The sequence below is a fragment of the Neltuma alba genome, unplaced genomic scaffold, assembly GCF_004799145.2.
Source record: "Neltuma alba isolate B1F8T4 unplaced genomic scaffold, ASM479914v2 tig00002069_pilon, whole genome shotgun sequence".
NCBI classification, from domain to species: Eukaryota; Viridiplantae; Streptophyta; class Magnoliopsida; order Fabales; family Fabaceae; genus Neltuma; species Neltuma alba.
In genome coordinates this window covers 252,351-264,355 of record NW_021632728.1, presented here as the reverse complement: position 1 = coordinate 264,355, position 12,005 = coordinate 252,351, and the positions used below count along the sequence as shown (strand labels likewise).

The following is a 12,005-nucleotide window of genomic DNA, read 5'->3' as shown; positions in this document are numbered from 1 at the left end:
TTTGTAAATTTGAGAACACAGTTTTTGACCAATCTGACTTATGTGTGAAAAGCTGTTTTTTTTAAGCACGATTGCAAAAACGCCTAAAACTTATTGTGACTTATGTTATTCTTATGCTTCTTTTTATATATTTTTATGCTTCCCAATCAATTTTACTTTTTATTTTTAATATTCTCTTAAGTAAAAATAATTTTTAATAATTTTTATAATATTTAAAATTTTTAATATTATTTTTATTATATATTTACATAAATTATGTAGTGTATATCATCCAATTAATTATGTAATATTATTTGGTTTAAAAATTTTCACATTACTATGATTTCTAATTTAAATATAATTTATTCATCAACTATAACTTTTCCCAATTACAATAATTTAAAATTATTATATTTTATAAATTCATTTTTAATCATTTTATATTATTTAATTGATCATCATACAAACTAAACTTACTTTTTGATCATAATCTAAATAACTTTTTTACTTTACAAACTAACTTTCATCAAAGTCAATCCAAATATAAATCACATTACCCAATCTAACTTTTCTAAAAGTCAAATTGAAAATAAGTTACTTTTTCTACAGCTAATCCAAACAGACATTAGGATTATCATGAGATGGGAAAACACAAGAGAACAGGAAACTCATATTCAGTAGATAATTATGTGATATTATGCTATCACAAGTACTTGCAGATTTCTGGTATACATCATTAGCATTTAGTTATTAATTAATTCTTAATATATAAGGGTCCATTTGGACTAGCAATAGAAAAAACAGCTTATTATCAATTTGACTTTTGAAAAAGTTAGATTGGGTAAAAATTAAATTAGGTGATACGAATTGTGTTTGGATTGAATTTTATAAAAGTTAGTTGTAAAAATTAGATTGGATAAAAGGTTATTTGGATTATGATTGAATAAAAGTAAGTTTAGTTCGTAAAATTACCAAAATAAGTATGAGTTTTATTAGATAATAAAAAAATGAATTTACATAATACAATAAACTTGAATTAGAAAGTGGAGTTTGTAAAATTACCAAAATGAGTATGAGTTTATTAAATAATGAAAAATGACTAAAAAATGAATTTACATAATACAATAAATTTAAATTATTTTAATATGAAGAATCGAACTTTCATAACTGAAATATATTTTAAAACATTAGAGATATCATAAAAAAATTATTGTAAATGTAAAGTGAAACATAATTTCAATGGATAAAATATTTTTAAATTAAAATTCATGGTAATGTGACAAGCTTGAAATCATTGGTATAAGCCAAATTCACAAACCACTAGACGGTTGTGTAGTTCTTTTTGTTTGGTTCAATGAAAAGGAGTTTCTTATTACTCAAAAGATATGTACAAGCTTCAAAAGACCAAAAGAATTAGAAGAAGTCGGGAAACCAAAAGTGAGATTCAACCTGTATCTAGGTGACCAAACCTTTCATTAACAAAAACAGTATAATGAGTTAAGGCAATAGCTTCATTAACTATACAAAGCGTTTCTTGTCCTTGTAATGGTTTGGGAAACGATGAAAAGAGCAATGTTAGAGGACATAAACAGCTGAAAAGAATGAGGACAGGGAATGCTTGTTTTTTTAAATCCCACTTTCTCCTCCCCTTTCATCAGAGCACTCATCATAACATCCAAAACAACAGTCTTTGCCTAATAGTTCAAATAGGTAAGAAAAATGGTATTGACACAAGTTTTAGACTCTCAATTAATTGCGTGAAGTTCTACAATGAAACTCTTTTCTTTAATTAAAAAAAAAAAAAGTAAATCAGACCAACATCATATGTATTGGTTAAACTTTTGAAACCAAAGATGTCACAGATGAACAATACCAACGACAGAGATCAGCCAAGAACAGAGGACCAAAAACATTAAACAAATTAGCAAAGGCACAGATGAACAACACAAACAACTCCGCATGGAAGGAACAATTAGATCGCATTGAAACTTTAGGGACTCCAACAGAAAAAGCAAGAGAAAAAATTTTTCTGCCAACCTATACCAGATTGGCGACAATGAAGGTTGACAACAGTAGATCGAAGAGTGTATTCCACTGGGAGGCCAAGATCTCCAAGCACAACTTACATGCAAAGGTCAGATAGCAGGTATCAGCTGGGAGACAGTGACTAGAGATCAGACAAGGGAAAAGGTTTGGAGTGGCGATGAAGGAGTAACAGAAGGAGATGACCCTACACTAGACACAACGCGAGACAAAGCTCATGACGGAGAGGGAATAGAACTGATGGCCAAGATGCAACGAAGCTAATGGCGAGGACACAACGGAGTTGTGATGTCTAACGGCAGAGAAGAATGAGCGTGGGAGAGAACGAGAGCTTTGAGTGAATAATGAGAGAATAACGAGGGACGAGTGAGAGAAAAATGATGTGACAAGTAATTATTATTCTGACGGTCCACCAACCATAAGCATAATTTAAGTTCAAAAAGCATCTCAAAAACTTAAAGAAAATCGTGCTTTCAATACCACTTTTGGCTCATAAGTCAGATGGGCTAAAAACTCATCCAAATAGACTCTAATTTTTTTAAAAAGGCTTCAGTTGAAAATAAGTAACTTATGGAGAGCCAAATAGGCTCAAAATCTGTAGCTTTATTCACCTTAAATTAGGATTTTACCACTGTACAAAAAGAAAATCAATTGAATTCCCCATCTGATATGTTGTGATAAAAACTGCTATTTCATTTTAAACTTGTCAAATTTAACAACTCCACCATCTTGTTCCACTTCCCACGGCTTAGATTATATCTCTTTGATGGTAAAGATTAGAGTATTGTTTGAATGAAATCCATCAAGGCCTTGCGAAATCTTGCTTAAACCAACGGTAACATAATCAGTATTAGGATCACCAGCCAAGTCATTGTTTTATGCCTTTTTCTAATATTCGTGCTCCCAAGGAAGCTTGAGGGTGCTTCTAATAAGAAGAGGAATTCATGCCCAAATAAAATGTAATTCTCAGAGTCATGGTGGAAAACCAGAATCAATAAATGCTAGTATAGACATGTACCCACTGGTTGACTTAGATGAATGAGAAATTGGGCAAATTCTGAATGAATTTTCTCAAAGCTATAAATGAAAAATAATATATAACAGGAGTTGCTAAATCGTTTTAAACAACTAATTACTCTGCTTTGAATGAATCACTTCATTATTAATACTATAGTCTTGAATTCTGCTAGAATTGCGAGTATATATATACTTAGTTGAATGCTTTGAGTATCTCATTTGTAACAGAGTTTCATAGCGAAGCTGGAATCAATAAAATATTATTTTTAAAATAAAGTTCTTCCGGCAAACGATTTATGCAAGAAAAGTGCTTAAAGATGAAGAGCAGATGAAGTAAGAAGATGACACAGCACATAAAAATCTGGACACAAATTGAAAGTTTAATGAAGAAGGCAATCAGGTTTTTACTATCCGTAACGATGACACCAGTAAGCTATCTACAGCAACGATGCCATTGAAGGCCTTGACACCCTAATGCAATCCCAAACAGCTAGAATTTTACTCAGGAAAGAAGGGAAGTTATTGCTTACAGTATCTACTCAAAAACTCATCTTTTAAAAGAACATATACTGCAAGACCAATAGAAACTTAGAATGTAAAGAATATAGGTTTTCAGCAGCATTGAAAGCACATCATCTTCTTGGCAATCTATTTCACGGGAGTTGTATTTCTGAATGACCACTGATCAGTTGGAGTGCTGTCTTGCTCTAGCATGATATATCTTTAAGCAAGGGATGTGCTATCTTGCTCCTGATGTTAAGGGAAAAGGAGGGGGCCTTCATTAGAAATTGGACAATATGAGGAGAATAGTGACTTATGTTCACTGGACAAAATATGAGAGCCTGTCAGAGAAAAGAAAAATGAATCAGTTTCTGTTTGCACAATGCCCTTAAGATTTTTTTCATTGGGATTTCAAAATGCATGGAACTCATGGATTCATGACATATTTTGTTTTTATAACTAACAAGTAAATATGACTTTTTGAAAGATCTGGGATGCAGGGACATGCAAGAAAAATCCTATGCTTCGACACTAATAGTATCATGTTTATTTATTGGACTTATCCCTTTGGCGTCACCCAAAAGAATTATAAAAAACAGTAGAAAATGCATGACTAAAAGATTTGAAATAAAACAGGGGAAAAAATGACTTAATGGCATGCTTGAGTCAAGAAGAATAAAGCAGAAAGAAAGATTTGAGTTAGATTTGAAGTTGGGAAAATATTTAAATCAAATTCTCTCCCGTTCTTCTCAATCCAAACATACCCTTTTCACAATTCTTTTTTCAAGACACTCCAGTCCACGCCTACCAAATATTGGACATGTGACATATATGTCCAAGTTGTAAGAATTAGCAGTACACTTGGGGCTCTATTTAGATCCTGACCATCTGTGGGCTTTCTTAAAAGGGGATTAAGAAATGTCGACTCTTGTGCTTGGAAATTCTTAGAAAAGCTCATTAGCCACTTTTTTCAGTGTTGTGTCTGATGGCTTCTTGAGTCCAGTTTGAGCAATTATGTTCTCTGCATACTCTTCTGTTGAATGAAGAACCCATCTTTCACTGTAAAGTAAACATGCCATTGGCAATCAATAAGTGATAGATTAATGGAAAATGATAGAAGATTAAACAAATATCTATGAGTAGAACGACCTGGCTTATTGCTGTCGCAATGAACCCACCTTAAAATGCCAGAATTCTTGATGAAGAAGCCTTTGGAGGGTATCTGAAAAATTTGAACTGCAAATTGAATTTATTTCTTAGAAGATTATCTTTAAGTATACATTCAAAAGACTAAATCAAGCCCTCATTTTATTTTAGTATGATTAACTATAATAATTAGACGGACACCTCCTATCTTCTCTACCAGGTTCCATTTTCAGTTTTGATAGCAAGCCACGTATACAGAAGGAAATAGAAAATGGCCAAGCCAAAACAAATCATGCAGTGAATAAGGAAATCAAACAACCCAAACAGATTTCATTCACTATTAATGACAACTTCAAAGGTGTATAGCTACTATCATACTGGCTGCAAATGCCAGCATTACAGCAAAACATGGCCTAACAGGAGTATCACGCAACTTTGCTGACAACTTTGGCATCAAATTCATATCTGCATTCATCGCAAAAGTCAATCTGCCGCTATAGACCATAGAAATGCCACAGTAAGTATCATTTGACATAAAGTAGCCGCAGTTTAGATGCTAGGTTTTCACCTTTCAGAATACAAACACACACACATGACCAAACTAATTACATGGACGCCCCTCCGGTAGATTTGAATATAAAAATAGTCAATACGTAGTCCATTTGTCCAGCTCATCAATTTCATGTTGGTTCACCTACTAAACCATAAACTACCAAATTAATCTGATATTACTATTAGTTAATGTAAACGAATCTTTAATTCATCACAAAAATGTTGGGTAAAGAGTCTCTCCACTTTCCTTTCTCTCCATTTTCATTCACTTCCCATCTCAACCATTAAGATTGAAAGTTTAATAGTCCAGATTTCATTTTTTAGAAAATAATTTTTAGTATTTTTTTGAATTATTCTGGCTAAAATTTATTAGCTTTATTTTATTTTATTTATTTGTTGAAAATTTAACAGTTTATTTATAATTTTATAAATGTGAAATCAAAATATTGAAATTTTAATCTTACAATTGAGATAAGAAGTGGATGGAAATGAAGGGGAAAGGAAGTGAAAATACTCCTTGCCCTATTTTATAAGACAGACGATAAAAGTAATAACGCTTTGCAATCACTTTTCTCCTCTTCAATTACTAAAAAGGCTTCATACTGAAAATAGAAACAAGCATTTTATATTGATAGTTATTTCCTTTGACAAATCTCATTTTTTTTAAGAACCTTTCAAAAACAAGCTGAGATCTTCTTCCATTACTCAACATTCAAAATTTAAAAACAAAAGACAAAAGAAAAAAAGAAGAGAAACAGAATAGACACCTAATAAGAATAGCCGTGGCATTGGCCATGCTTAGCAATTTGAAGTAAAAACAACACAGCAAACAACAAAATAATACTCATGAATCCTAATTAGAATTTGAAGTGTAACAGCAAAATAATACTCATGATTCCCAATTAGAATTTGAAGTGTAAAGGAGCTTCTTGCTTAAAGAAATTATGTTTGTGTTATGCAGCTGTGCTATCATTAATATCTACAAAAATAAAAATTTCATATAAACAAGAAAATCTATGAATAAATCAGTGCAAACATAAGGATATATATTTATGATTTAAAATTCCAATAAAAAAAGCATGACTATTGAAAGCTAGGAACCACCATGATGTACAGCACTTGTGCAACAAACAAATAAAGCTGAGGTTCTATGATTTGAAATTCATATAATCTAGCAAATCTTTCAATCTTAAACACATGGCAAAAGAAAGAAAATCAACTACTACCTCCGCTCCTAATTATAAGAGTTAGTTGACTAATTTGAGAAAATTAAAGAAATAAGTTAAGTTAGTTATTTGTAATAAATAGGTGTTGTCTTTCCTAAAATATCCTTGCTAATCAAGTGTGTTGACTAAAACTACAATTATTAGAAGGACTATCTAGGAAAAAATTGCATAAATATGAGAGACAAAGTGGATTGGGGCCTTATATTTGGGACCAAAATAAAAATCAAACGAGGTCTTAAATTGAAGATCGGAGGTAGTATTAACTATTAATCAACTATCATCAACTATCAACTATCAACTATATTCTTAAAAACTTGTAATACCCAGTAAATTTAAAAACGGATCGGGTATGACATTGTGACATCCAAATATATTCAATTAATTAATAAAATTTGAATAATATTTTGCTTGGAATTTGGATATATTGAATTAAATGAGGAGCATCATTATTAAATGGGATTTCAATTGGAGGCTCAAATGAAGAAATTAATAATTAATTTTGAGTTTAAATAATATCCTACTTTGGATTTGAATATATTGAATTAAATAAGAACATCATAATTAAATAGTACATCAATTGGGGCTTAACTAAAGAAATAAAATAATTAATTTTAAATTTTTATATGTTCCTCCTAATTTCCAAATTTCTAATTCAAATCTCATTTGAATGAATAAAAAAAATTACACTTCTATAAGAAGTGAATCTTAAGCTCCCTAAGATAATATAATTTATTGAAATCTAAAATTTAATCAAATATTCTAGTTTGTGCATAACATGGAGAGAAATTTCTAATTATGTTCATTACTTGAAACTTTAAAAAAGGAGTGAATATATACCTAACGAGTGAATGCGGAATGGATAGTGGGAAAACTGATGCCTTCATGAGTGAGAAGCTCGCCTAACAATGCTATTCCATCATCTTCAATGCTACTAAAAGGGATGTGAGAAATAATTGCCTGATATTTTCCATTTTGTTTTTGGATCTTCTTTTTTAGCAAGGGACAACCAATAATCTGTAGTATACAAAGGGAATTGGGCAAACCCTCCTTTGGAAAGTGCTGGAGTTTAGGGCAGTCACGAAATGCCAATCCTTCTAAAGAGGATAAGTGGCAAAGACCTTTGTGTTCCAATGATCTAAGATTTGGGCAGTTATGGAACGAAAGACATGTAATAGTTGGTGGAAGTAGTCCAATATCAAGAAGAGACTCGTCATCTGCATCTCCAATCCCTAAGTGACGCAGCGAAGTAAGGCTATTCAGACGCCACCCCATTCGAGAGGCTACAAGTTTCGGGCATTCCAAGACATCAAGATATTGGAGATTTGATGGGAAACCTTCCTCTGAAAATGATTCCACTTGTGGGCAACATCTTATTACCAGATATATGAGGGAGGGAAAGAAAATGCGCATCTTCTCTGGCAATGATTTCAAATTCTTCAATTCTTCGATGCAACACAATACTAGTTTGGGGGCCGAAAACCCTCCTTCAGGAAAACGTGCAAATCTAGCACACTTTCGTATGTACAAATTTGCTAGAGAAAAATGGTTCCCCTCTGAAATAGATATTGTTTCAAGATTATTACAGTCAATCAACTTCAATGATTGAAGCATCGGGAAGAAATCCAAAGGAAAAGACTTGAGAGAGTCACAGCTCCCTCTTATCTCCATCTCAAGAATGAAGTTATGAAAATAGCCCAATGGGAATTCTAGGTGGGGACAATCAGAAAACTTCAACTCTTTGAGGTTACAATTAGCAATGACATTCTCAATTTTGTCAACTGATAATAAATTTTTGAAGCCTCCATAAATGCTAAGGACTTTTAAAGATGATGGAAGACTTTCCAACTGCTCATTTCCACAATTTCTTAGAATCAATTTATCTAGAGATGGATCCTGTGGAATGGAAGACAAGAGCTTCTCACAGTTGGAAGTTACTAGCATCTTTAGACAAGGGAGTTGTTGAGGAAGTTGCCCTTTCAATTTGGGACAATTTACTATACTCAACTCTTGAAGATAAGGAAAAGTTAGTGACAAAATTTCACAATTCCATTCCTCCCAACTCTCCATATCTCCAAACCTCAAGATTTCTAGGGATGAAGCATTAGAGCTACTTCCACAAAATTCTGGACCGATAGCCACTATATTATCAAACCCTATAATTGACAACGACTTGAGAGATGGAAAGAGGCCAATTGATGGCAAGGATATACAGTATTTGCAATGCCTTAGCTCCAGAGACATTAAATTAGACAATGAAGGATTTGCAAGCCAATTTGGAAAGTCGATACCACCATAGTTGCCAATTGATAGCTTTTTTAAATTTTCATGCGGTTGGAAGTTTTCCAGCACATCCTTGTCATGTGGTGATTTTTTGTTGTTTATGCACCATTCTAATGTTAACTCCTTTAGGTGAATCTTGCTTCTCAAATTGACTGCTAAAGCAGCTGAGGAAGAAACCACATTCTGCAATCCCGAGATAGAAAATGATCCATGAAGATTAAGTCCTTCTAAATATTTGATGCTGGTCTCTCCAGATTTGTCTATAATAAATGATGACAACACTTGAAGATTTTTCAATTTATCCAATTGCCTTGGCATCTCTCTGACTTGAGTTTCACGAAAGTCAAGGTGACATAGATTCATGAGTTTATGAAAATCTATGGGCAACTTTTCCAAAAGACGACAACGCCACAACTTTAGCGTTTGCAAATGATGAAGTTCACATATTGAATCAGGCAGTTTCCTTATTTTAGTTCCTGATAAGTCCAAATAACGGAGATGTTTGAGGTTTCCTATTGAATCAGGTAACTGCTTGATGAAATGATCAGACAAAGATAAAACTCGCATGCAAGTGAACTTGGATGGCAAATTGTGAGTAAACTTGCCAGATATAAAGTGAAGAATGGAGTTACAGCTTGTGCTTCTATGACCTTGCATAGATAGAGGCAAGAAAGTGCGCAATTTATTAGCCCTGTGTATAACCTCAAATCGTTCGAATGTATTAACATTATTTCTCAGAAATGAAATATGGCGAGTTATTTCTGTTAACTTATTTACATCATCTAACTCCAACCTATGGCAAAACTTTCCATATTCAACTTTTGCCATATCATTAATAAGATCATGCATGATGAAACGAGTGTCATCCACTGGTGATCGTTCAAAAAGTGACCTCAATAACAGGTCATGAAAGAATTGTTCTCCTACTTCTCTCCCATCTTTGCTTTGATGAGCACATGTTAGAAAATTTTCTGCCATCCACAGCTGAATCAAATGCTCCTTATCAAAATCATAGTCTTTAGGAAATATTGAACAATAAGCAAAGCATCTTTTGAGATGAGAGGGGAGGTAGTAATAACTCAATCTCAAAGCAGGGAGAATCTTGCTATCGCTTTTCTCCTCCCATATCTCACTTTCCAAAATTTCATTCCATTGCTCATGAGATGATTCTGTGTATAAGAGACTCCCAATGGCTTTCAAAGCCAAAGGCAGTCCTTTGCATTTTTTACTGATTTTTCTACCAATTTCTTCAAGGTCAGAGTTTGCACAAAGAACATTTCCATCATGGAATGCATATTTGCTAAATAATGACCAACTATCTCCTTTCGATAACGGCTTCAATTGAAGTATATTAGCAGAACGCATGGTTGAAGCAACTTTTTGATTGCGGGTGGTTAGAAGAATTTTGCTTCCTATAGCCCCATGATTAAATGGTGATTGCAAGGCCTCCCATAGCATAAAATTTTCATTCCACACGTCGTCTAAAACAAGGAGAAATCTCTTTTGAGTTAGTTGTTGTTTCAATTTAATTTGAAGCATATTTAAATCATTGGTATCATCCTTAGATCCAGTGATTGCCTCATAAACTGTTTTTGTTACCCTCAACACATCAAACTCATCCGAGACACACACCCAAACTTTGAGGTTGAATCCATCCATCACCCTTCTATCATTATATACGAGCTGGGCAAGAGTAGTTTTACCCAGACCACCCATACCCACTATAGAAATCACAGATAGTTGGTTGTTATACTTTTCTGATAGAAGCCATTCAATGATGGTTTCTCTGTCATCATCTCTACCATACGTTCCGGCTTCATCCACTAAAGATGTAGTTGGCAATCTATCTGGTATAGCAGTTTCCAATCTAGCTCGACTAGTACGTTCATTCAATCTTAATATGTCCCTTTGAGATGCAAGACATTCCAGATTTTCAAGGACGTTTTTCATCCTGTATTCAATTTCCTTCTCAAATGAACTAACAGAAGCGCTAAAGAAGTTTCGTACCTTGCCCATAGCACTGTTTCGACTCTTTTGTTCAGCTTCCAGCTTGCGCTTGCACATTTCATAATCAATCTCATCCAAGACATCCTCAGCATCGAACACGGCATCTTTGACCAAATCAATCCAGTCCTTCACCTTCAGATTAGTGATCTGCTTTTGCTCTGCATCGTCAACCACAGCATTGATGGATAACAGTACGATCTTCAACCTATTGAGCAACGTCTGGTTCAATTTTTGTTTTTTGAAGAAGTCCAGAAATTCCCGAGAAGCCAGCCGATCGAAAGCCACCTGAAGAAAAGCAGAAAGAAAAGTACTGCCAACCAAAGTTCCCGCCATAGATGAAGATGTTGAGCTTGTGCAAATGCAAAACGAAAAGAACAAGATGAAAATGCAGTAGTTGGAAAGGCTATTGCAATGCAAGGAATTTGTGACTTTGTGGGTTTGGTGAGTGTGGCGGGAAAATGCAGTCGGCTTTCAGCCATAACTGTCAGCCACGCTAGAAAATATGGATCAAAATGAAGACTTTCAAGTTCCCAGTTCTAACATCTAACTTCAGGTCAAGAGGATTAAAAATCTAACTACAAAAGTCGTTCCATTATTTTATTTCCTTGACATTTTGAAGTGTGTTTAGACTGTGTATTAATTATTATTGTTCTCAAGGTCAAGGCAACTGTGCATCGTGGAAATGTGGTTAAGAAATAGTGGAATTGTGATTCATTTTTTATAGCAAGAGATATTAGTGTGTGAGTCTTTTGTTTTTTTTCACAAATAAAAAAAGGATTATAAATAGTTAAAATAGAAAATATGTATTTTTCATAAGAGTGTAATTTTTCACTCAAAAAAATTTCGAGGTAAGTTGAATTATGAAAATTCACTACGTTGTTATGGGCAAGGTTAGGGAAAGAGGGCTGCAACTTATCCTCCAAGTTAGGTATTGGACAAAGCCCTGGCTTATCCATGTACAACCCTAACTGTCCATAAGAGTGTTACATGTTACTTTTATCTATGGATTTATGTATAAAAACATTATGATTCAATTTGATATATCTTTCCATAAATTATTCATAAATATTTATTTAAAAAAAGAAGAAGAAGAGTTACACAGGTATGTGATCTCGCTTGCTTCAAAATAAATTTAATATTTTTAACGTATGTATAATGTCACTTTGAATAAATATTATTCTTCCAGTCCTTAATGTAAGACATAATTGAAGAGTTGATGCTGGTCTTATATGTAAGACTTATTTCATAAGTTTA

The 12,005-nt window shown here is 33.3% G+C and overlaps 1 protein-coding gene across 1 annotated transcript; it reads right to left on the bottom strand.

The window, feature by feature from the left end:
• Nucleotides 1–7,301: 7,301 nt before the first annotated feature.
• LOC114716443 (putative disease resistance RPP13-like protein 1) lies at nt 7,302–10,491 on the bottom strand. The gene has a single exon (XM_028901453.1). It carries the CDS (start codon nt 10,458–10,460, stop codon nt 7,302–7,304), a length of 3,159 nt encoding a protein of 1,052 aa, XP_028757286.1. The 5' UTR covers nt 10,461–10,491.
• Nucleotides 10,492–12,005: the final 1,514 nt, after the last annotated feature.